Here is a 26,435-nt window from a genome sequence, read left to right as displayed (position 1 = left end):
TCTCTCTGGCTCTGCTTGGCTTGGTGGGGATCTTCCAGGTGGAGGTGTTCCCATGTGTCTGCTGCCTTTGTCCTTATAGATGGCAGCGGCTGTGGGTTTGGAAGGTGCTGCCTAAGGAAGTGAGTGAGCAAGAACATGGCAGATGGAATACCATGTGACAAAGTGAGAAGGTATCCACTTGGTAGAAATTTTTTTTTAAAAAGCAGAATATTTTTTGAAGGGTGAGGGAGAGAAACTGGTGTTACGGCCAGTGGGTGCACTAACTCCTCTCTGTCCCACTCCTCAGCTGGTTATAACAGAGTTTGGATTTACAAGGGTGGTGATATTGCCAACTTACTATATATTTAACTGTGCATAGTTCAGCGCAATAAACAAGCCATCCAGGTTCCTTAGGTTAACAGGCAAAGAGTTTTATTGCTAAAACTTGCTCAGGTAAGGTTGCAGAAATTATTAACTAAAGGTTTAAAATCTACAAATATGTTCAACTACCCAATAATACAAAAACAACACATACACAATTCCCCCAACCATGCAAAAAAGTAAAACTCTGCAGAATATCAGATATTAAAAACTTGGCCAAGTAACAAATCAGACAAAAAAATTATTCACGGATTGTCCAGAGGCTTGTTGACAGCTGAGGGATCCCTTTCCGCAGTAGCTGCTGGTTCTTGGGGTTTCTCATTGGAGAAAATGGTTTTGATTCAGAATTCTCCTTTAAGAGCCCTCAGAATGCAGCAATGAAGTCTTTGAGTGGGTTTTTTCAAATGAAACAGCTTAGCTTTGATGAGAGGGGTTTCAGAGGAAAGAGAGCTGTGGTAAGGCTGTTGCGCCTAGAGCAGTCTATCTTTGACTATACCAAAATCCAGAATTTTTTCACCTAAAACTGGGTCATGTGGCCTGTCTCCGAGACTCCATAGACTCAATGTCTCCATAAAGCAGCTTGTGTCTTTCGTAAATGCAACATAGTTGCTGCTGTAAATCAATGTCCTTTACTTAGAAGTGTTCTTTTCAAAAAAGTTTAAAAGTCCAGCCAAGACATTATAAAGTAACATATGTCCAGCCAGTGATATTATAAATTAATATTTTCTACAACACATCTTCATTACACCAGGAAATGTTTGCATTCAAAAGGACATGTATGTTCCTGTACATGAATCATAGAAAGTTAATATGCAGGTACAACAAGCAATTAGGAAGACAAATGGTATTTTAGCTTTTGTTCGAAAAGGAATTGGAGTACAACAGTAAAGAAGTCTTAAAACAATTGTGCAGAGCATTAGTGAGGCCACACCTGGAGTGCTATGTGCTATTTCGGTCTCCTTACCTGACAAATTACATACTTTCCCCGGAGGGAGTACAACAAAGGCTCACTCCTGGCAGAAGTGGGGTGAAATCTGGCACCTAGCTAGCAGAGACCAAGCAATATGTTTATATTACTAATAAAATTGGTACTATGAAAGGGGTTTTATTGTTAGAAGAGGTGGACTTCAAAGAGGTTAGTGATACAATAGTGATACAATGAGAATCTACATTCAATGAGATGTGCTGGACATAACCAATGGCAGTTTTGTGTGTGCAGTGGAGAGGCAATGTCAGATCAAAGTAGCTGGAAGCCTACAACTGTCACCACAGGAACCAAAGTGAAAGGAACCTAATTTTGAATTCATAAGGTGAAAATGCTTTGCCTGGTGTTTGGTTAAGTCTGTGGGTTGCTGTTGCCTTAATGGAGATTAGTTTGGGAATTTGTTAACAGCTACGATAGTAGTAATTTCTGGCCACATCTGTGTGTTTAATATGTTGTAACTTAATAAAATGTTTCATTTAGTTTAATATAAAAGCTATGGAGAACTGGTGGTTTGATTCCTGATTTTAAAGTTGTATCTCAAACATAACACTTAAAATATAGGTTATGACAGTTGTTTAAAGTTTCCCTCTGGGATTTTTAAATAACTCAGCTTGACCAACTGCTCAGTCATAACATGTGCTTAAAAGCTATGAATTATTCAATAAATTATGAATTATACAATAATTTGAATTAAACAAGGTCAATAATACAAAGTTAGTACTTATAAGAAATGAATTATCAGATAATTTAAAGTTGTTTAAGTAAAATTAAGAGTAGATCACAAATGTCTTTCTTTTAGTTTAGTTCCTTGATTGGGTCATATTACTGTTTAGTGTATTGGATCACATTACTATGATTGACGCACGGAACACATTATTTTTGACTTTCTTTTACAACCTTCCTTCCTGAAGCTGCCTGTTCAGTGTTTGTATTGATACTATAATTATAAAACTTCCAGTTACTTTCTTCAGTTGTAGCCTGCTTATCAGATTTTGAGTTAAAGGTCATCACTTATGGTCCTTTTAAGGGAGAACACAGATCTGCTACAAAACTCAAATCTTGCTTAATGGATATGGATTATATCCTTCACAATGACTATAGTCGAAAGGTCTGGCGTGTACAGATTTAATGTGGGACTGAATACTGTACTGCCCACACAGCGATGTAAGAAGGCACATGACCTTGACCTATGGTCAGTGTGGTATTGGCCAGAGATGTGTTAAGACTAGGATATGAACGTGTGAATTAGGAGGAGTAGGCCACTTGGCCCCCTGAGCCTGCTCCACCATTCAAAAACATCATGGCTGATAGCTCCACCCTGTACCCTTTATTGTATATTTGTATATAATTACAAATAGTTAATAAAGACTTGCTGTTAACATACAGAAGACCATGAAGGTATCTTTAACAGATATGTTCTGCAACCAACACCATCCTAACATGGTGGCAGCTCAGATCCAAAATCCTCATCCTCACAGAAATGCTGAAAGACTAAGGAAAAGGATATCTTCAACAGATTTGAACTCAAAGAAGCCCCAGCTGAAGCTACCGAAGCTGAGAAAATACGCCAGAAAAAGCTTCAAAGAGCCTGGAAGCTAAGGGTAGAAGTTTTACTGCAGCAGAAGACTCCACACAATCTCCATAGGAAGTCCAGCTTCAGCATGCAGAGTTCATAGCCTGCAAGGATGAGCTAAATCCTTCTCACTTCCTTGCTGTAGCCAGTCCTGAGAAGCCCTTTTGCCAATGATCCTTTTGAGAGAACACATAGGTCTGCTACGGAAACTTGCTTGATGGATATAGATCATATGCCTCGGGATGACAGGGCTCCAATGCACTGAATTCAGACCACTCCTTCAGTCTAGTTTGTTTGCTCTTCAGACATTTTACTGAAGAACTGAGCAAACCTCACCTAAATCTATGCAATGTTGTCTCTGCAGCATGAGGGATAACAGCATTACTCTGTCCAAATTAATGTGTGATATTAGGTTGGAAACAAAGAGGTTCCCACCCCCCTAGTGCTAGCTGTCACTTGCTCATCCTGCTTTCTACCCTTAATGTCACCATTAGCACATTCCTTAGCTAATATCACCACCATCAACACCCCTTTGTCCTTTTGTCTATGACATCCTTGGCAACCTCTTCTTTGCCTCCACCTATCACTGGCCCTCCATCCAGCTCTACCTGTCCCACCTCCCCCCCCTCAACCGGCTTATATTTCATCTCATTTCTATATTTCCTTATTTCTGATGAAGAGTCACACGGACTCGAAACGTTAACTGTCTTCCTCTCCGCAGATGCTGTCAGACCTGCTGAGTTTTTCCAGCTATTTTTGTTTTTGTTTCATTTTAATCTAATTTGTGGTGATTCGCAATTCATGGGCTATCTCTTCCTTTGCACAAGCTGCTGGCTTCTTTGCACATTAATAACATGGTGCATCATTCAAACAATATTTTTACAGCAAATTATGGACTATTAGATCCTTCTTTTTTACAGGTTTTTTTTTACAAATATTCAAAAATAACTTTAAGAGTTAAATCAGATTTACAGATCACACTACAAGGTTAGGCACGCAGATAAGTAATACACGCCCTGTTATTTGTGCTCAGTGAGAGTTAAACGTGATCATGATTCAAAAGATATTCCTTCGTTACAAGAAAAAAGTAACAAAAATGAACGTTGCAAAATGCGAGAGGATAAGTTTCATCATCTGTCGTGAGGCTAGAAGTTCTCATAGTGATGGTGAAATTGGATTGTATGCCGTTTGTTCATTTGTTCGCAAGCTTTTTCTACATTTGTGGTCATTCCGGGGGGTCCACAGCTGAACACACCAATCTTCGTAACCTGTTAAAATGAACAAAAGGTTGTTTCACTCCAGATCAGAATTCACGACTCCCTCACCAACCCTGAGCAGGGAACAAAGAGGTTGTCAGTCTTTCACTCACTGTGCTACCTACTGCAACCCTTTGGCCCTGTTTTATCTATGGTGCCTGGTATTCCTCTGAACTTTCTTTTATTTGTCCCCCAAGCTCCAAAACACACCCTACCTGAGTATTGTTGAAAAAAGAGGCATGCTGTTGAAGGCTTTTGTCTTGCACTCATCAGGACAGACACAAGAATGCCAAATATCAGAGGGAACAAAAAGTGATACTGCATGAGAAAAGGGGTGCTGATTGTTTGAGGCATTGCCATAGAAAACACACTATTGTCTATGCACTGTGAACTACTGTCCCCTATGCTAAAACAATAGTGCAGTATGAATTGTTTCTCCCTTTGAGATTTGGCATTCTTGTATCTTTCCTGATGAGTGCAAGACAAAAAACTTCAACAGCATGTCTCCTTTTTCAGCAATACTCAAATTCTGTGCTACTAAACAACTATTTATACACCCTACATGCGTTCTCTCCTTCTTGAATTATCACTGTGTTGACATCAAGGGTTGAACTTTCACCCTATAAGGGAGCAAATAAAATGGGCAGGTGCAAAGTTCATGTTGCTGGTGTGTTGGATTCCCAGCATCACCCCTGCCTTTGGACCACTCTCCTGGAGGTGGGATGGGGGTCAGGAGGGCTAACCACCTAAAAGCAGATACAGATCAAACAGATAATCCATTTTTTGTAATGTTGATTGAGGGATAAATATCAGCCAGGATACATTCTTCTTTTGGAATAGTGTCATGAGATCTTTGACAGCTACCTGAGCAGGCCTTGGTTTAGCATCTCATCTGAAAGACAGCACCGCCAATAGTGCAGCACTCCCTCAGTACAGCACTGGAGGGTCAGCCTTGACTTGTGTGCTCAAGCCCTGGAGTAGGACTTGAATCCAAACCTCGTAAGTCAGAGGTGTGAGTTCTACCCACTGAGCCATGGCTGACAATCGATGGCACTCAAGGCTACAAAAATATGAATGAGCACACTCCAGATTCTGAGGAACTCATTACATATTCTCAACTTGAGGGATGGGGGAGGGTGTCTCAGACTGGAGCAAATTTATAATTCTATCTAAGAACTTCCATTTCAATATTACGCCATTCCAAATTAATGGGGGATAATGTTCCTTACAGTGAAGATTCAACTGAATGAAATATAGTTGAATTGCCACACAACACCACTCACCTCAGGGTGCACTTCCACCAGTGAGTTAAAGAAGGGGAAAAACTGGGGACGTCCGAAATGAGTGATGGAGCGGAGTCCGGTGAACAAGCTCCGGTTTGACACCTTCTGGAAGTGACGTTCGCAAATGTACTAGAGCGAGAGACACAGGGTAAATAATTTATCAAGATCAGGAGGAGAGCTCAAAGAATAACTGATTCGTTTAGTGCTGACTGCGCCCTGTTGATAATCAAAACAGTTTCTTCAACATTACGTCAACCACATGCGTCCAAAACCTGCGTGTACACATTTAATCAAGAGTTTTGTGTAGCTGTAATTCTGGCTGTGAACCTTCCCTAATGTCCAGTAAAGATTGGTTCAGGCTAGCACTGTTAAAATTGTGTTATCTGGACGATGCAAGTGTACAGAGCTCACTACCAGAACCCAAATAGCAAACCTGCCTCCAGGTACCTTTTGCTGCAAATGTCACTTGAGCATCGAGTCAGTCAGTGCTGAAATATGCCCAAGTACAGGTGTACAGATTTTGAAAGTTGAGCATTTTACAAGCTACACCGAGCAATGACGAGGGTTGGCTTGCTGCGTGTGAAAATACATCCCAGCAAAACCAGCGTTTATCCACTTCAAATCTAAATTCTAGTGTATTGCTTGTGTTGATGTTTTTATAGAATATAACTAATGAAAATACTGGCATTCAGCCGTAGCTTTCACATGGGATTGTCTCTGAGCACTTTACAGAGTCAATTACCCTCTGAAATGCACAGGAAAATTAAATTGTGGCATATGTGGAGGAGTGGAATGCACCAGGTTGACTACCAAGGTTGGGATATTAACAACAGCAATCTGCATTTATCTAGCACCTTCAGTCTAGTAAACCATCTCAAGGCACTTCACAAGAGCTTTATCAAACAAAACGTGACACCGAGCCTCATAAGGAACTATTCTGACAGGTAACCAAATGCTCTTGCAAAGAGGTAGTTTTTAAGGAGCATCTCAAAGGAGGGGAGAGAGGTAAAGACAGAGAAGTTTAGGGAGGGAATTCCAGAGCTTAGAGCTTTGGCTGTCGAAGTCATGGCTGCCAGTGGTGGAGTGATTAAAATCAGCGACGTGTAAGATTCCAGATGTGAAGGGGTGCAGAGATCTTGGAGGGCCGTTGGACTGGAAAAGGCTACAGAGATAGGTAGGAGTGAGGCAATGGAGGGATTTGAAAACAAGGATGAAAACTATAAAACTGAAACATTGCTTGACCAGAAGCTGTTTAGGTCAGTGAGCACAGGGGTGAGCAGGACTTGGTTCCAGTTAGGATACAGGCATTGCATTTTGGATGAGCAAGTTTATGGAGGGTAGAAGATGGGAGGCCGGTGAGTAGAATGTTGGAATAAGCAAGTCGGGAGCTAACAAAGGCATGGGTGAGGCTTTCAACAACAGATGAGCAGAGACGGGGAATGGGGTTGAGAGTGGTGTGTGGAGGGCGGGTGTTGGTTGAACATTTGAGAATTGACGGTCCCAAGCAACTACTGGTACAAATCGAGGCCCAAGTGTTTGCTTACAAGCATGGTAGTCCTAAGGTCGAACTTCTCCGCCAACTGAGTGATGTAGATATGGACGGACACCAGGGAATTTTTATCAGTCTCTTCAACTTCACGGATGATGTCCTCCAGCCACTCAAACTGCCTCTGTGTTCGAGTCACCCAGATGAAGTAGATCTGGCAATGAGGAGTTTTAAATAGTGATTAGAGCAAAGCAAAATGACCTGCGCAGACTTGGGAAAACCTGGAATTAGCCTAGAACATCCAAGAAGGTAAAGCTTCATCCAGGGCCCAAAGTCCGCGATATTTAATACAGATGCAAGAATACGCTCCATGAATATTGCTAAAGGCTAAGTTTCCCCCTTCGGGTAACCACCAGAATGCCTCTCCTATGACCTGATCATATCAGGCAATTTCATGGGTCTGCCTCAATCTTCAGGCCTTAACATGAAAGGACAGAAAGTCATGGGCAGCGATCAATCTTTCAATGGAGAACTGGATATATATTTGAAAATGAAAAAAATGTGCAGGACTGTGTAGAAAGAGTGGCTAATCGAGCCAGGGGGAAGCCCTTAATCTAGTAACATTACCACAAGTGGAATCATTGATAATCCCTGGGGCAGTAAGTGAAATTTCAGATCCAATGAGTTCTTCTAGAAACCCTTCTCGTGTTACTAAATGAGAGAGCAGTGCGAAGGTCCTGAGACAATACAGCTTTGTAACCTGATTCCAGGAAACCAGAGGCATTTTATTTTCACAATTCTTGGAATCCATAATAAATTTTCAGAACTAGAAAAGCTATTTGAATTGTCAACAACTAGGAGTGCTTAATGATCCTCATCCCACCAAGGTGTGGGAGAAATGACCTTTTAGAAGTAAAACCATGTTGTTGGAACTATTTCCCTGCCAGTTAATGTGATAGAACATCATGTGAACTGTCAAGGAAGCAGCTGAACATTGCAGGGCATTCAAATAAATTTGCTCATGACAAAATTTATTGCTTCCTTGTTTACTGAAAACATCTTCACTTTGACACATGCAAGAGGAACATGAGAATATATTGGACTCCACTGTACACGACACAACTGGACTGATTAAATAAAGCACAAAGACTGCATGGTGACATATGGTGACCTTCATTGTTATACCAACACTATTCTCTTCCTTTGTGACTCGACTGAGTGCACTGTTGGTGCGGTACTGATATAAAGAACAGAAGGTCCCACATTCGATCCACAGACTGTGCTACGTTAATTAATTATGGATACAACAGCGTTTTTTTCCTTGTTGGCAAGGCTAGCATTTATTGCCCACCCCTAACTGCCCTGGAGAAAGTGGTAGTGAGCCACATTCTTGAATACAACTGAGTGGCTTGCCAGACCATCGCAGAGGGCAGTTAAGGGTCAGCCACATTGTTGTGGGTCTGGAGGCACAAATAGGCCAGACCAGGTAAGGACAGCAGATTTCCTTCCCTACTGAGCGTTACTGAGCCAAGTGGTTTTTCACCCTATTCCAGTCATTTCTTGATCACCATTGCTGACACTAGATTTATTTAATACAAATTTAAATTTCCTAACTGCCATGGTAGGATTTGAACTTGTGTCACCAGATCACTAGTCCAAACCTCTAAAATACTAGTCCATTAACATAATCACTATACTACTGTACCCCTCCCCATAACTGACTTCAGTGTGTCTAGACTAGAGAAAGGCAAAAAAAAACATCCATTTAACCCACTCTTGAGAGCTCTCCCATGCCCTCTGCTATTAAACATGTGGGTGTTGCATGAACCCTCAGTTGGACTCAACTGATGGCCTTCTGGTCAAATAGCATGCTGACACTCTGTGCATAGACGAATACATGATTTCCACTTGAGTTAGGTACCGTGGGATCTCCAGCGCCAATGCTGACAAGGGCCCTGATAAGAGTCAGCACGTTCAGAGGAGAAGGGAGGGAATCTGGGAAAAAGATGTCCACTTGAAAACGGATCAGCACATTGTTAAGCAGCGTTACCTTTTTACATAATATTTTGCTGTTGATAGTCGACTTGAAGACAAGATCTTTGAGGATAGATGCAAAAGGTGTCACACCAATCCCTCCTCCAACCAGTACAGACACCTCAAACTTGTTCCATTCTTGGTGGCCCTCACCAAATGGCCCGTCCAGGTAAATCTAAGGAAAACAATTCTGTTTCAGTTATTGGTCTTAGACACTGCGCTATGGTTAAACTTGTGGGGCGGAATTTTATTGCGGCGAGATTTTACAGTCCCACCAAAGCCAATAGACTTTTGAATGGCTTGGCGCATTTTATGGCCCTAACCCCAGCGACAGGGCAGTAAGATTCTGTCCGTGGTTTAAATGTTCTTGGGAACTTTGTTATTTATGGCTTTCATGATGTAGGACGATGCTTAAAACCTACCTCTTTGACCAAGTGTTTGGTCAGCTGTCCTAACATATCCTTATATGGCTCGGTGCCAAAATTTTGTTTGGGAATGCCCCTATGAAGTGTTTTACTACACTAAAGTCACGATATAAATACAAGTTGGTGTTGCAGTGGCAAATAATTTGACTGCAGTGAATTCCCACTGAACTGAGGATTATTTTCTGTATTCCATGGTCAGAGGAACTCTTGCCCCATTGCTCCCCAACATGGCCAGCAAGCTTGAAATTCTGTAGACCTGCTGACACTTAAGCCCAGATAAAAATGATTAAATTATCTGTTCCAAATTTAAGTTATTGTACCCTTTTCATTTTGCATTGCCATTTTAACTCTTTGGGTGATAGCAGAGATTTTCTTATTTGTTCATGGATGTGAATATCACTGGCCAAGCCAGCATCTAGTACCCATCTCTAATTGCCCCTTGAGTAGGTAGTGGTGAGCCACCTTCTTGAATCTCTGCAGTCCATCTGGTGTAGGTACACCCATAGTGCCATTATGAAGGGAATTCCAGGATTTTGACCCTGCACCAGTGAAGAGGTGGAGACATGGTTCCAGGTCAGGATGGTCTGGGGCTTGGAGGAGAACTTGGAGGTTGTGGTGCTCCCATGCTGCCCTTGTGCCTCTAAGTGGCAGAGTTTGCAGGTTTGGAAGGTGCTGTTGAAGGATCCTTGGTGAGTTGCTGCAGTGCATCTTATAGATGGTACACACTGCTGCCTCGATGCTGCAGTGCATCGGGGGTGAAGGGGGTGAATGTTTAAAGTGGTGGACAAGGTGTCAATCAAACAGGCTGTTTTGACCAGGATGGTGTCAAACTCCTGACTTGTGCTTTGTAGGTGGTGGTCAGGTTTTAAGAAGTTAAGAGTTGAGTTGTGACAGAATTCCAATCCTCTGACCTGTTCCTGTAGCCACAGTATTTATATGGCTGGTCCAGTTAAGTTTCTGGACAATGGTAACCCCCCCAAAATGTTGATGGTTAAGGATTCAGCGACAGTAACATTGATGAATGTCAAGGGGAGATTTTTTCTTGTTGGAGATGGTCATTACCTGGCAGGTGTGTGGCACATCGTTACTTAGTCCAAGTCCCACTTGGCTTGCTCTTTGTATTTAACATCATTCAATATTAAAATAGGTCCTGTTATTGTTATAGCAAAGCTTCAAAAATACAAACTTCAAATAAACACAACTGTTTTCAGTGTTTATACTTACCATCGTTATTTCTCAAAAAGTCAATCTCTCTCCTATTTCTAATTTCCTCTGCTTTTGGATCTAAAAAAGCTCTCTATTCTAACCTTTCCCTTTTGTTAAAAATATCAATGCATTTAAGGTGTTTTGTTTCAGCTTTCCAATTGCATATGTTATGCCCCGCTCAAAACTCTATTCCCAAACTACTGACTGACTGACCCTTTAACTGTCGGAGATGAAACCAGCCTGTTTACAACTTTGGTGTCATTTTTGACCCCAAGATGAGCTTCCAACCACATATTTGTTCGATCACTAAGATCAATTATTTTCACCTCTGTAATATTGCCTGATTTCTCCCCTTCCTTAGCTCATCTGCTGCTGAAACCCTCATTCATGCCTTTGTTACCTCTAGACTTGATTTTATTCCAACTCTTGGCAGGTCTCCCACATTCTACCCTCCAGAAACTTGACGTAAGGCAAAGTCTACTGCTGTCTTATCTTGCACCAAGTCCGGTAACCACCTCCCCCCTCCCCCCACCCTCTCTGTGCTCACTGACCTGCATTGGCTCCCGGTCAAACAACAACTTAATTTTAAAATTCTCATCCTTGTTTTCAAATCTCCCTGTGCCCTTGCCCCTCCCGAACTCTGTAATCTCCTCCAGCCTCACCACTCTCCGAGATACACTATCTGCGTTTATCTAATTCTGGGCTTTTGAGCGTTTCTGATTTTAATTGCTTCATCATTACTTCAGCTGCCTTGGCCCTAAGCTCTGGAATTCCCTCCCTACACCTCTCTGCTACTCTGCCTCACTTTCCTCCTTTAAGACACTCCTTAAAAATCTATCTCTTTGACCACACTTTTGACTACCTGACCTAATATTTCTTTATCTGGTTTGGTGTCATACTTTGTTTTATAATGCTCTTGTGAAGCATTTTTTGGAAGTTTTATATAAATATAATTTGTTTGTTGTAGGTGTACTCATCTAGGTGAGTGGTGAATATAGTATCACGCTCCTGCCTTGAGTCTTGTGGGTGGTGAAGGAGAGACTTTGATGGGTCAGGAGGTGTACCACTCATCAAATTGACCTGCACTATAACCCTGGTTGGTCTAGTTCAGCTTCCAGTTGATGTTATTCTACTTGTGGCATGTCAAAGAAAGAAGGACTTTCATTTATATAGCGCCTTTCACAACCACAGGACATCTCAAAGTGCTTTACGACCAATGAAGCACTTTTTGAAGTGCGGTACACTGTTGTAATGCAAGAAATGTGACAGCCAATTTGCAAACAGCAAGCTCCTGCCATCAGCAACGTGATAATATCCAGATAACCTGTTTTGTGATGTTGTTTGAGGGATAAATATTAGGCAGGATACCAGGGACAATCCCTCTGCTCTTCTTTAAAACAGTGCCGTGGGATCTTCTACGTCCACATGAGGGGGCAGATGGGGGCCACAGTTTAACATCTCTTCCCAAAAAACAGTACCTCTGACAGTGCAGCACTGGAGGATCAGCCTTGATTTTTTGTGCTCAAGTCCTGGAGTGGGACTTGAACCTTGCGACTCAGAGGCATGAGTGCTACCGGCTAGGCCACAACCAACAGCTTGGAGCAAGCCTGGAAAAATGATGCATTTCCAGCCCACAATTGCATTAATAGGTGGAAAATAACAGCTGGAAATGTATATTTACACTAACTAATTGTGTAATTCCACTTGGAAAAGTGGAATCTTGGTTCATTTAATAAAAAATAAAAACAAAGCAAATTTTATTTAGCCTTGGCAGTTAAATAACTGATTGGAAAGATCTCGGACATGACAACCTGGCCTACCGCAGCTGACCTAGCAGCTTATTCACATATCTAAACACATTCTGAAGCTTTCACCCATCTTGTTTATGGGTGATTAAAGTGCCAAGTTGTAGGACAAAAGGACTAAAGGTCGTGCTAGAATGTTGTGGAGCACTGGAGCTGAAAATAAACTTATTTGTGATTGAAATGACTGGCATTTCACAAAATACTACTGCCATGGAATTGCAAAGAAAATAGGCCAATTCCACTTGTAAGTGGAGCAGCTTGTGTATGCCAGTGGTTTTAAAGGTTTACTGGACCTGGTAAATTGTGGCAATTGTACCATTCTCACATGATTCCATATCAATATTTAAAATAAAAACATTATTTCCTGGGTTATGGGGAAAGAGTAGGGAAGTGGGACTAATTTGATAGCTCTTTTTAAAAGGTCTGGCACACGCACGATGGGCCAAATGGCCTCTTCCTGTGTTGTCTCATTCTATGGCCAGGAGGAAAGCAGCTTCTGACAAGCAGAGAACATTATCTTGTCTACAGTGCAAGTAGAACAATTGCCTCTGGATAAAACAAATTGTCCATGGTGCACCAACGTTAAGTGTGGAGTGGGTACGTTGGACATGGTATCTTCTTCTCACTACCCAGCCAGATCACGTGACTCATGGAGTGGCATCTTCTGGCAGTCTAGGTGGCAAATGCAAGATTTGCAGTGGTGATACTCAGGGATTGCATGTTTCTGTTACTAATGCCCAAAGACAGACAGGCAGTCAGGGAGACTGACAAAGGAAGAACTTGCACTGAGACATGGTCAATCATGTCTTAAGGATGCAGCAAAGCACTTTTTAGCTAGTGAATTACTTGTGAACTGTAGCCACTGCTGATATATGGGCAAATGTGCCAGGCAATGATGGGGGTGGCCCTCAGTGTAACACCTCATCCGAGAGATGGCACCTCCAACAATGCAACGTTCAGTGCTCCACTGAGGTGACAGCCTAGTTTGGCTGATCAAGCTTTCAAGCTGGGCTTGAGATGCACAACTTTTGAAGTAGAGGTGGAGGTGCTCCCAACATGAGCCAAGCTGCCACTGAAAATGATGGGAAAGGAACAGAAACCATAATGCCACAATTGATAGGAAATATCTTTCTGATGTTGGTGATATTTTACAATAAAAATGCTCCACCGTACAAAGTAACTAGTCATAAACACTGAAACTAGTAACATTGTACTAAAATATTACGTCTGGTCAGTAATAGGTCATGGATGTGAAGCATGGAGCATCAGGAAAGAGGAAGAAATGAAAATCAACAGCTTTGAAACGTGGGGCTTAAGTAGGATCTTAAGGGTAAAGCTGGGTGGAGAAAGGAACTAATGAAGTAGCACTGAATGAAGCCAGAAGAACAAGAGAACTCTTAAATAATATCAAAAGATGACAAATGGAGTTCTTCAGACATGTTTCCTGTGCAGAAGGATTGGAGTGCCTAAAAACCACGAGAAGGATTAATGGAAGAACAACAAGTGGTCGACAGTGAAGGAAGCAGCTAGATAACATTAAAGACTGGCTTAACCAGAACTCCAACAAGAAGATTATCCACTGTCGCTATGATCAGAACGTTTGGAAGACCATAGTCACCTATGCAAGACCATGGTCACCTATGCAAGACCATGGTCACCTATGCAAGACCATAGTCACCTATGCAAGACCATGGTCACCTATGCAAGACCATAGTCACCTATGCAAGACCATGGTCACCTATGCCACTCGGTATGGCACTTAGACAATGAAGAACTAGTAAAATTAAGTATATTGCTGGTCAAAATCTCTATGCTTTCCTTACCTTTGGGTTTCTACCAAGAGCCAATATATTTTCCCGAGAGTATATTTCCCGTAATCGGATTGTCCATGGTCCTACTGCCCGAATGTGAAGGCTGAGGGTGTCTTCATGTGGAGCTGATGTCAAGGTGAAAGGATGGTACTCATTTGCCCCCAAAATAAGGCTTGCAATACGTACCCACTGACCAGATTTATAGTCAAAATCTTTGGGACGTTTAAATTCAAGGTGAGTAACACCTACAAAAAAAAACAATGGTTTATTTATTGGTGTCTCTTTCAGATACAAAAGCTGCGCTTTCATAGTACTTATAGCAACAGGCTTGTTTGGACAATGCAATAGTTGGAGCAAATTTAATTCAGATGGCTCAACCTAGCTCCCAGCCCTAATTGATAAATCTCACCCGGAGAAGCCACAGGCTGGTTGGATTAGGAAGTGTAAAATTGGTGCATTGGTCCAGTTGGGGAATTTCTGCTGAGGTAGCCACAGGGTACAGGGAGCTTCAACCCCCATCCCACTGTACTCCGTTTGATCCAGACAATGAGAGCTGGTTTTCCCACTGGCTTCGGGAACTCCCACCCTATTGATAATCCCAAGCCCTCACTTACCTGGAGTGAGACCGGCTCAGCAATATTCCCAGAGGTGGCTTTCTGATTGGCTGCTGCTAAGCTTGTCACCTAATGAAGGACAATAGGCAGGTCCCCGATGTCTCCGGCGGCTCTGGAACCTCAGCAGCCCCACAATTAGAACTGGGGGCTGCTGAGGTGGCTAGGGGATTGCGAGGGCACCTCAAAATGGAGGTGCCTTCAGAGTCAAACCAATCAATAATTATTTTAGAGGGGCCAAGCAGGCAGGCCCCTCCTGTGCCAACATTGAGGGCCTTGGGTCAGCCTTTCTTGCTGACAGCACCATCTTTGGGGGATGGAACCTCTGGGTCAAATGGCCCTCCAGACTGCCTCACAGATGCCGCCTTTATTAAGCTGGCAGCCTCCCCACATGGAGGGGAGCCACTCTGCTGCTGATAAAATGCTGGCGAGCATTAAAGATTACCTTTAATTTGGCTTCTTGATGTCAGCTGGCGTTGGGAGTTCATTCTGATGTGAGTGATACTTTACAATAAAAATGCTCCACTGTGCAAATATCTCCTTTAACGAGTAAAATTGTACTAAGATGTTATGTCTTGTCAGTAGTGAGTTATGGGTGTGAAGCTTGGAGCATCAGCAAAGAGAAAGAAAATAAAATCAACTGCTTCGTTTCACCTCACTTTCACTGGTCTTCTTTTAACTCGATGTGACGCTGTTATCAGTGAAACTGATTGTGAGTGTCAGCCTGGCTCAGCTTGAGTCAGAAGATTGGGTGGGTTCAAGCCCTTGGACGAGCGTTCGCTCTGAGCTGTAAGCGTGCACGGCTGTGCCGCAATCATGAAGATAGCATGCCACCCGCTCGCAAGTTGCCCCCTTTAGGATACCGCGTGTGCGCTACCACGCACAAAAAAAATGTGATACTTAATAAGGATCCTAAGGGTAAGCCGGGTGGAGAAAAGCACGAATGAAGCACTGAATGAGGTTGGAAGAACCAGTGAACTCTTAAATAATATCAGAAGAAGACAGATGGAGTTCTTCGGACACCTTGGGCAGGATGTTATGCTTGGCATGCAGACGCGCGCACGACACGCCCGAGTGTAAAACGATGCATGATGACGTTGGGCGTGCGTCCCGAAGTCATCGCGCAGCCTTGAAGTCATCACGCAGTCTCGTGATGTTTCGTTCAGCGGGCACGCGCCAGAGTCGGCTGCGTGCCCGTCGATAATTAAAAGGCCTATTAAGGCCATTAACAATCTAATTAAAATCAAATTTACGCTGCCTGTTCAACCTAACGGTGGGTGGGGCAGGCGAAAAGGCCAAGCAGCCTTTACATTTCTTAGGAAACCTCATCCACGAGCGGGATGAGGTTTCCTAAAGCAAATAAAGAAAAAAACTTAATTTTTGAATTCAAAACATGTCCCAGCTCATGTGACAGAGGCACATGACGGGATATGTTTTATTAGATTTTTATTCTCTTCATTACTTTCTTTTACACAGCGCTTCAATCGCCCTGAGGTAGCTCCGTGCCTCAGGGAGATTGAAGCGCCCTTTCTCGCACATGTGCGAAAGCCGTGGTCCTCCCACCGCCCGCACAGGCAGCGCTGAGCGCTGCCCCTCGCGTTCCACACTGGGCGGGCCTTAATTGGCCTGCCCTGCGTGAAATCGCGGTGTGGTGCCGATCGTGAGCAGCGGTCGGCTTCCTGTCCCCACCCCCTGCCTGTCGAGCACCCCCGCCAAGGGCAAAATCCTGCCTGTTATCTGTGCAAAAAGGTTGGAGTATCTAATCGCCTACTTAATCACAGCCCCCCCGCAATTTTCGGTTCCGCTCTTCCTGCCTCCTCGCTTGCCACCCCATCTCTGGGAAAATTCAGCCTCTCTAAAACTGCGCGGCCTGTTTATTCAATACACAAAATGCCTTTAATTCTTTTCTTGTGTGTGGTAACGCACGCGTGGTATCTTAAAGGGGGCTGCTTGTGAACGGGTGGCAGGCCCTCTTTATGACTGTGGCACATTTGTCCTGGGGCTTGAACCCACACAATCTTCTGACTCGAGCTGAGCCTGGTTGACACTTACAATCAGTTTAACTGATAACAGCGGCACATCGAGTTAAAGGAAACCAGTAAAGATGGGACAAAGCGGATCGCTTCGAAATGTTACATTAAAGTAACTTCAGTCCTACCTGACGGCATAAGCTCGGCTTTGACGACTGCAATCTCAATTTTTTTCCTACTGTAGCTAATAGATTTGTCTCCAATGAAGATCAGGGCGGGGATGATTAAATACACGTGGAATCTTTGCGGTTGAAGAAGAGCAGCGCTGCCATGTAAAATGACCTGTTTCAAAAAGACACAAACTTGAAGTTAATTTGGTTTCTTCTACTCAACATTTTCGCATTCCTGAGCAGAATACAGTGAGCCTTCTCTCATCTTTAACCTCCAATATCTCTCTCCTTCTCTGCCCCCATTACAACATGTCATGTCTCCTTATGTTGACCTGACCTTTGCTCTCTCATTACTCCTAAGCTCTAAATACATCATCTTCTTCCTCCTCAGTGCAACTTTGCAATACTGAAGTCAAGAACTATTGGACCATCTAATGTATCCAATCTCGAGAATTCCTGATCTCCTTCCGGCTCCCCTTCCTTTTACAACCAACTGGTTGTAAAACCCAAGCTTAATGTCACTTATTCAATACTTCTTGGTTTACTTATCATCTCTCTTCACAAACTTGACGATCTCCTTTGCAAAGGAGCGATGACTATAAAGAGCACTCTTCTTCTCCTGTTCTTTTTTCAAAGTTAGGTCCAACCCACAGCACCATGATATCCACCACAGGTAAAGCCAGGGGGCAGGTGCTGAATCCACCCCAGCCGGGGGCAATGGTAAAACTGCATGCTGTTGTCACCAATCTGGCACACACTGGCTGTCCAGCCAACTGAGTCAACCACTCGCCCATCTCCCACTCGAACCCGGAGCTTCTTGCTCAGAGACAGGGATGCTACCCACCGTGCCACAGGAGCTCATTGATAGAGTGCAACCACCTGATAAAGCATACCAGAAGACTTGTTCAATAATACGGTCTGTAACATGATTGGTGTTGATTATGTCTGGAGTGCAAAGGGACTTGGGAGCCCTGGTCCAGCATTCTCTTAAGGTTAACTTGCAGGTTGAGTCGGTAGTTAGGAAGGCAAATGCAATGTTGGCATTTATTTCGAGAGGACTAGAATATAAAAGCAGGGATGTGCTGCTGAGGCTTTATAAGGCTCTGGTCATACCACATTTAGAATATTGTGAGCAATTTTGGGCCCCATATCTCAGGAAGGATGTGCTGGCCCTGGAGAGGGTCCAGAGGAGGTTCACGGGAATGATCCCAGGAATGAAAGGCTTAACATATGAGGAACGTTTGAGGACTCTGGGTCTATACTCGATGGAGTTTAGAAGGATGAGGGGGGATCTGATTGAAACTTACAGAATACTAAAAGGCCTGGATAGAGTGGACGTGGGGAAGATGTTTCCATTAATAGGAGAGACTAGGACCCGAGGGCACAGCCTCAGAGTAAAGGGAAGACCTTTTAGAACAGAGATGAGGAGAAACTTCTCTAGCCAGAGAGTGGTGAATCTATGGAATTCATTGCCACAGAAGGCTGCGGAGGCCAGGTCATTGAGTGTATTTAAGACCGAGATAGATAGGTTCTTGATTGGTAAGGGGATCAAAGGTTACAGGGAGAAGGTGGGAGAATGGGGTTGAGAAACTTATCAGCCATGATTGAATGGTGGGGCAGACTCGATGGGCCAAATGGCCTAATTTCTGCTTCTATGTCTTATGGTCTTATGGTCTGATGGCACACTTTTAACAGAGGATTACTGTCCAGTTAGTCTAGTTGAATTACAATGCATCAAATTAATCAATTTAAGTTATTAAAATTAAATAAAGAAGAGTGCAACCCACCCCTAATGTATTGACCACTCATCTTTTGACCTTTATTTTTCAAGGTGAAATCCAGTGAATTGTGCTGTATGGCACCAATTGACCCATTAATGGTTGGACAGAAAACCGCACACAATGTCCTACTTTTGCTGTAACCACTAGTTCTCTAAAAGCTCAGTACTGGAAAATCAGCCTTTTAATATGAGGAAACATACAGGAAAGCACAATTGGCAATGCATGAAGCGGATTTATGTCAACTTTCTCCAGGAATTGACATAGCGACAGTGGTGAGTCCCAAAAATTTCAATATCGGTTGAAAGGAAAAATATTGTATTGAAAAATATATGCTTCTAGTAGGGAGAAGAACCCTATGGGCAGTGACACCATGAACATATTCTTTATGGACGTGTCTATATCGTCACCAGACACAGCAGCCAGTGCAATGGACCACCCCTTCCAATGTGGCACAGACTCAGCCCAACAGAACAACGTGGGAGATTCAAACAACCAACAATGACATGAATTTTTATAACACTTTCAATGTGGAAAAGGCACTTCACAGTGATGTGAAAGAGAAAAATGTGTGTCAAGCCAAAGATAGGGAGATTTGAAGGACTGACCAAAAGCTTTGTTAGAGAGTTTTGGTGTTGAGGAAGATCTTGATGCAGGAGAGGGAAGTAAACGTGGATAAGTTTAGGGCAAGGAATTTACAATTAGTTATTCCAAATTAAGCTGACAAATAAACACTGAACAGCATGATATTGCCCTTGATCTCTCAGATTAGCCTAATCAAATATATAGAAATTATACCAAATATAAAAGGAATATAACGTGTAGAAAGTGGTAAAAATTGAGCTTCTTATCCACATCTCTGTGAGGTCTTATGGTGCAGTGGGTAGTGACACTGCCTTTGAGTAAGAAGCTCTGGGGTCGAGTCTCACCCCACGGCTTGATACCGAGTAAGGTGCATTCATAATGTTTAAATAGGTTGAGTATTAAACTGGAAATCTTTCCAATATATGCCAAAGGCAGTCGGCAAAAATAGCAGAGATTCCTGGTCAGCAATGTGGTGGAAAGAACAATGGGGCCTCCACCATCACTATTGACAGTTCCTGACTACAACATGTAAGTTGCCATAGCAACTTGGACTCCCTGAGTGAGCTGTAACACACCACCGCCACATCTCTGTGATGTGCCACTATTGCATGGGTGACCCAACCACATTATGGACAGGGGAAATTATCTTTGTAAATGTTGCAGCCAGCCAACTTTTAAAATGGCTGCTGAAATGCTCTGAGACCCCATGAAACTCTTTCTACTGTGCAACGTTTTACACTTGCCTGCATCAATTTCATCTGGCATCGGTCGACTCCTTCACATTTATCATTTTTCCTTTATTCTTTCATGGGATGTGGGTGTGAGTGGTAGGACCAGCATTTGATGCCCGTCCCTAATTGCCCTTGAAATGAATGGCCTACGAGGCCATTTCAGGAGGCAATTTAGAGTCAACCACATTGCTGTGTGTCAGGAGTCACATGTAGGCCAGATGAGACAAGGGCAGCAGTTTTCCTTCCCTAAAGGACATTAGTGAAACAGATGGGTTTTTACAACAATCAATGATAATTGTCATGGTACCCATTACGGAGACTAGCTTTAGTAATGTTTAGCTTATTCTGCAACTATAGGCTAATTCCTTTGATATTGCAGAACAAGGGGAAGCCATTAAATTTCAGGGGCTGTTGCTTGTGATCCAAGGTGCCAGGGTAGCTATAAGCAAATCATTAGACATTTTGACTGCAGTTTCAGGAAACTCTTGGACTGTTGCCCACAGCTCAGGAAAGTCGTTGTTTGACTGAATCACCCTTTTTGTTTCCAGCTCACAAACTGTGACATAGAAATCAAGACTAGTCACACTGAAATAAAATATCAGTCATTTAGTTACCACTAATTAACACCAGTCCACTAAGAGAAACCCATTAAGCTGAAAATACCAACATGAATCTACAGCAAATTTCCTCACTGTATGGGTACTTGCGACTTTGATAAGTGTTCATGCACATTAATTATTGTCAACTCTGTTGAAAATTTACCCACAGGACTAAAAAGAGAAGAAACAGATTACTAGTTATTAAAATAATAAAAGGGGAAACTGTGTTTGCACAGTAACCTTCCTAGATGATGGAAGAGGGTCTCACGGCAATAGTCCTATTTACAGAAAGATAAAACAAGGCTCGCCAATAGCTCCTTAAAGGAATGTAATTGAGTGAGTAGTTAACCCATACACTTTAAGAAAGCTCCAGGCTCAATTCTCAAGGCTACATTAATTATTTTCATTCGGGGCACTCCAATGAGTGCCTATGGCCCCGGGTGTGGGGAACATTGCTCAGGGAACCTCCTTGCAACCATTATCCAGTAACCCCTGGTTGTATGGATGTCAGTTGAGAACGAATGTGGATTGATTCCTCCCAGCGCCACTGCAGTCAAATAGCTTGTCCACATTCACCTGCGAAACCCACACATGGATAATGGCCACCTCACTGAGGCACCAGGGTAACTGGCACATATGGAACCAGGTTCCAGAGAGGGAAAGGGAGAAGAGAAGGGGGCAGAAACAGTGGAAACAAGGGACATGCAAAAAAAATACCGCTTCATATAAATGTATATTGAATCAAACTAAACAGCACATTTTAAAGTTTGAAAAATGGGTTTTCAAGCACACGCTAGCAACAGGACAATTTATAAGCTAAATGTAAGCATTAACTAAAATAATTTCAAAATTGTAGGTACAATCATTCTCAGAATATGGCTGACACTGGTCATGTTTGTGCTCATGCCTAAATACCCTGAGAAAGTGAGAGTGAGGGAGCTTTTATAGCTATCGTTTTGACAAGTAACTGGCTTACTAGACCATGTCAGAGGACATTTAAGTTATCTGACAGTGGACTAGAGTCAGCTGTTGGCCAGTTCGGGCAGAAGTAGCAGGTCTGCTTCCCTGGTGGATGTCAATAAATGAGTCAAGTTCTCTTAAAAACATTTTGGCAGCTTTGTACGGTCTTGAAGTGGGATAACTGAAATGATTTCATATTGGTTGATATTAAAATGTGCATTAATAGCTTTAGAATAGACAAATGTTGCTATGTGAGCTCTTTCACAGCATGATGGGATACTTGACCAAAATGACTATGGGAATACTGGCTTAGTAGTTAGCCAGTACTCTCTTTACAGCCTGCATAAACAGCTTGTTCATTGTTATACAGAAGAAGGAGATAAGGGGGAACTGAAGGCCAAATACCGACGCTAAGTGTTGAGAAAATGGGAACATCTGTTGATGGAATGGTATGGTTAGTTATGAAATTAATGAGAAACATTATAATGAACAGGAGAAGATGAGAATAATAAATATGTACTGTAAACCCTGTAGCTTGGAGATGGGGTCCTTGGCTGGCTGAGGTTCTCTCTCTCCCTTGCAAGTGTTTGAAATAAATCTTTGCTTGCTCGAATCTCAGACTTGAGAGTGGTCATTTTTACCACAACGGTCTATTTTTGACAGCAGCTCACAGCTGGCCAAATTTATTAACTTGCCACAATCTCTGGCTTGGTCATTTAGCACCATAGTAGTTTTATTACTGCATTGTATACAGTGGGCAAAATTCACTGCCTCCTGCACATATTCAGATAATTACCTCAAATTAATCTAATCTTTGGTTCCAACCCTTGAATTTTCATTAGGGGTTGTAAACGTCATTGTGAATTTGCAACGATGTCTCCTTACCAGGATGTATATTGCTATGTAGAGATGATGGGACATCCAGAACGCTCTAAAGCTAATGCGCCGGAAATAGTGCAAGGCAAAGACATGTAGAATAGAGAAGGTAAAAAGGAGTAGAACTCCAGTCATCCCTGAAAGACAAAAGACATTTCATGGCCAGTTATTAAAGTTCTGCCTGATGGATTACTCTTCACTAGTGCATGGTTGTGAATATCTGACATAGTCTGCAAGTCTTTAGGATTCAAGGGGAAGCATTGGCATGCACCAGGCTGAGCAAAATCATAAAATACTGGGAGCTGAATCTAACCCAAGCTAACAGCCAAGAACTCCTCCTCTCTGTCTCCCATTAACTATATGGTCAAAATTCAAAAACTTCAGGATAGTTTTATTTCATTTCCAATAGGTGGGAGGCTGCAGCCCATTAGCACACTAATTGTGGTTAAATTAGCATTTCGCTCAGAGGAGGTATAAAGAAAACAACAGTGAGAAATGGGTTTATTACTGCTGTGCAATTTGCTTGCAGGAGGTCCTGTGGTGCAGTGAGTAGCGTTCCTGCTTTTTGAGCCCAGAAGCTCTGGGTTCGAGTCCCACCCCAGGACTTGATGGCCAAGGAAAGTGCTTTCATAGACAGCCAAGCAGGTTGATCATCAACCTGCAAATCCTTCCAACACTTGACAATGGCAGGTGGTAAGAATGGGGTAGATTCCTGGTCAGCCATGGGATGGAAAGAATGCTGCAGCCTCTACTATCGCTCCAGGCTACAACATGTATGTACAAGTGCATGTTGCCATAGCAACTCAGATGCTTTGAGTGATCTGTAATACACCACTAATTTGAGTGCTGATCTGAGTTTTAGCTGAATCTTGATCCGAGATATCAGATGTTGATCTTGTTACATACATTCCATTCGTCAGCACAGATGGAGGGATTCATACGGATCCACGCGGACGAACAGAACAAACCAAACCGAACCCGGCTTTTTTTGAACCAAAACAAAAAATGCTTGAAAAACTCAGCAGGTCTGGCAGCATCCGTGGAGAGAAAGATAGAGTTAAAATTTCGAGTCCGTGTAACTAAAGAGAAGTAAAAATGTGGTGAAATATATACTGTTTAAATGGGGGTGGAACAGGTGAAGCTGAATAGAAGGCCAGTGATAGGTGGAGGCAAAGGAGAGATTGCGAAAGATGTCATCAACAAAAGGTCACAGGGTTGTTAATGGTGGTGATACTGGCTGAAGGAGGCGCTCATGGTGACATTAAGAGTGGAAAGCAGAATGTGGTAATGGCTGGATCAGGGTAAGCACTCTGGCAAGCGACAGATGGCCCTAGTGGGGGTGGGGTGGGGGGGGGAGAGGATGGCGGTGGGAAAAAAGATCAAAAATATCGGCTTTTATTGAGTTAGCTGATCTCATCTGGGGTAATTAAATGACATATGAGCATCCCCTGGAGAGGGAAAGAAAGAAAATCACCCAGGGGTTGCATTCCGAATTGCTTGCCAGGTTAAACGAGTTTGTCGGCAGGACACGCTTGGTTATAATGCTCCCCACAGACAAAGAGCCTCCAGTTCTCATTATCCAGGTATGATCACTTGGATAAGAATTAGTTGGCTCAACAGAAGACATTACATGATATCAACAAGCCAACTATTTTGTACGCCAATCTTCAGCCGAGAGGAGGGGCATGAGTACCTGTAATATTCTGAAAGAACCACCAGTAATACTTCAGGGGAAGTTCAGACCTGCGGGAAAAAGGGGATATCATCAGTTATGAAATGTAGCAAGGGTATGATAGATCAAGTACAGCAAAAGTGGTGTTGTAGTGAGAAGCATTACAGTCCATTTGTTATTCCAATGTGAACTATTAGAACCTGCCTAATATCACTCCAAGTGTGAAGCAATGCAGATAGTCTATTATTCATGCCTAGAAATTAGTTGGCATTGCTCATCTGTGTAAGTGTAAAAATGGGCACCTGAGTGCGCACTATGATGGGTGATGTGCACGTGCACATTCAACACTGGAAGTGTGTCCCCTGCTATACTGGTTAAAAACTCCAGCATAGGAGTCCAGGGCTCATGCCTGAATCAGGCATTAGGTCTTTTACATATGGAAATAAGAATTCTAATGTTTGGTATGGGACTCTTTCCCAAAATTCGGCAGCCCTATCCACAGTGAACAGCAAGCCAGCTGTACTCAGGATAACCAGATCTTGGATACTACTGAAAAAAAGAGTTTTTTTTGTTGAAGCTTTTCGTCTTGCACCCATCAAGACAATTCACAAGAAAATACCAATGTCAGGGAAAACAATATACTTATACTGTATGAGAAGAGAGTGTTGATTGGTTGGCAAGTGGACTCTGATTGGTATAGACGTTGCCATGGATAATACATCAGTTGAGGGTGGATGACAGTTAACTGCCAAGCATTGTACAAAATTTAAACCAGGCAGCTTGACTCTGATTGGTCAAGATATAGGACCGGGGAATGAACCAATGTATGGATGCCATTTATTTTCACCAGATCTACATGTGGCCGAAGCAGAGGTCCTTAAAGGGAGGCCACCACCAAGAAAAAGTTAAGCTTTGTAGGAAATGCTTATCAGAATGTGGAGTCCTGTTCCTCCTGGTTCACATCTATCCCAAAGATCATTGTCAACTCTCACGCGGTCTTCTCTCCTGCCACCTAGGATCTGCCGCTGCCAGCACAGCAGCTTCCCAAGATTGCTTTCCCCTTTGCTGGTGAAGTGCACCGGAAAGCTCAGTAGGCTTCCACAGCTTGCTAAATTAACTAAGGGGACCCTGAGCTTTTTAAAAAAAAAATTCATGGGATTTGGGCATCGCTGACAAGGCCAGCAATTGTTGCCCATTCCCAATAACCCTTGAACTGAGTGGCTTGCTAGGCCATTTCAGAGGGCAATTAAGAGTCACCCCACATTGCTGTGGATCTAGAGTCAGGGAAAGAAATCTGCCATCCTTACCTGGTCTGGCCTACATGTGACACCTGACCCACAGCAATGTGGTTGACTCTTAAATGCCCTCTGAACAGGGCAATTAGGGATGGGCAATAAATGCTGGCCTAGCCAGCGACGCCCACATCCCATGAATGAATAAAAATAAACGTGTAGGCCAGAGCTGGTAAGGATGGCAGATTTCCTTTCCTAAAGGGGATTAGTGAACAAGATGGGTTTTCACAACAATCGATGATGTTTCATGAAACTAAGTTTCAATTCCAGATGTTTTATTAGTCAATTGAATTAATTAATTAAATTCAAATTCCACCAGCTGATGTGGTGGGACTCATACCATGTATTAGCCTCTGCGTTATTAGTCCAGTTACCACTACCCTACCATCTCTCCATTTCAATTTCAATAATCCGATCTGCTTCAGTGGAAGGATTTGCTCTATGCTAAATCAACACCAAGATGAAATTACCTGACCATTCATTGCATTGTGGGACTTTGCTGCCTACAAATTGACTCTGTGTTCCTTTTCATTCACAATAGTGACAATGCTTCAACTGTACATCATTGACCGTGAAGTGCTTTGAGAAGTCCTATGTTTAAGAGAGGTGTTATATTGAGAAATATAAGATTTTGAGGGGGCAGGACAGGCTAGATGCTGAGAGAAGATCTCCCCTCATGGAGGGGGCGGGAGTGGAGCCTCGAGCTTTCAAAAATAGGGGTTGCCCATTTAAGATGGAAATCAGGAGGAATTTGTTCTCTGAGGGTCGTGAATCTTTGGAATTCCCTATCCCAGACAGCAGTGGGGGCTGGGTCACTGAACATATTAAAAAAGGTTGAGGAAGGCAGATTTTGGAATTGTAAGGGAGTCAAGGGTGATGGGGAACAGGCAGGAAAGCGGAGTTGAGGCCAAGAACAGATTAACCACAATGCTGTTGAATGTGGGAGCAGGCTCCAGGGACCAAATGG

The 26,435-nt window shown here is 42.9% G+C and overlaps 1 protein-coding gene and 1 long non-coding RNA gene across 6 annotated transcripts in view; one reads left to right on the top strand and one right to left on the bottom strand.

Moving 5' to 3' along the window:
• Positions 1-26,435, top strand: part of LOC144670076 (uncharacterized) — a 149,313-nt gene that overhangs the window by 69,691 nt on the left and 53,187 nt on the right. The window lies entirely within an intron of this gene.
• LOC144670073 (dual oxidase 2-like) overlaps positions 2,663-26,435 on the bottom strand; it is a 120,718-nt gene continuing 96,945 nt past the window's right edge. For 4 of the 5 annotated variants that reach the window (XM_078532464.1, XM_078532462.1, XM_078532461.1 and 1 more), the window contains 8 exons: positions 24,198-24,247; positions 22,514-22,641; positions 16,994-17,147; positions 14,237-14,469; positions 8,994-9,152; positions 7,002-7,157; positions 5,458-5,586; positions 2,663-4,186 (listed from right to left, as the gene is read on the bottom strand). In XM_078532464.1, the coding sequence (XP_078388590.1) occupies positions 4,064-4,186; positions 5,458-5,586; positions 7,002-7,157; positions 8,994-9,152; positions 14,237-14,469; positions 16,994-17,147; positions 22,514-22,641; positions 24,198-24,247 (1,132 nt within the window). In that variant the 3' untranslated portion in view covers positions 2,663-4,063. The remainder of the gene's footprint in view (positions 4,187-5,457; positions 5,587-7,001; positions 7,158-8,993; positions 9,153-14,236; positions 14,470-16,993; positions 17,148-22,513; positions 22,642-24,197; positions 24,248-26,435) is intronic. The other variant, XM_078532465.1, reaches the window with a different exon arrangement.

The sequence above is a fragment of the Cetorhinus maximus genome, chromosome 30 (genome assembly GCF_964194155.1).
Source record: "Cetorhinus maximus chromosome 30, sCetMax3.hap1.1, whole genome shotgun sequence".
Classification (NCBI taxonomy): domain Eukaryota; kingdom Metazoa; phylum Chordata; class Chondrichthyes; order Lamniformes; family Cetorhinidae; genus Cetorhinus; species Cetorhinus maximus.
Note: the sequence above shows the minus strand (reverse complement) of the source record. Positions and strands in the feature narration are given on the sequence as shown.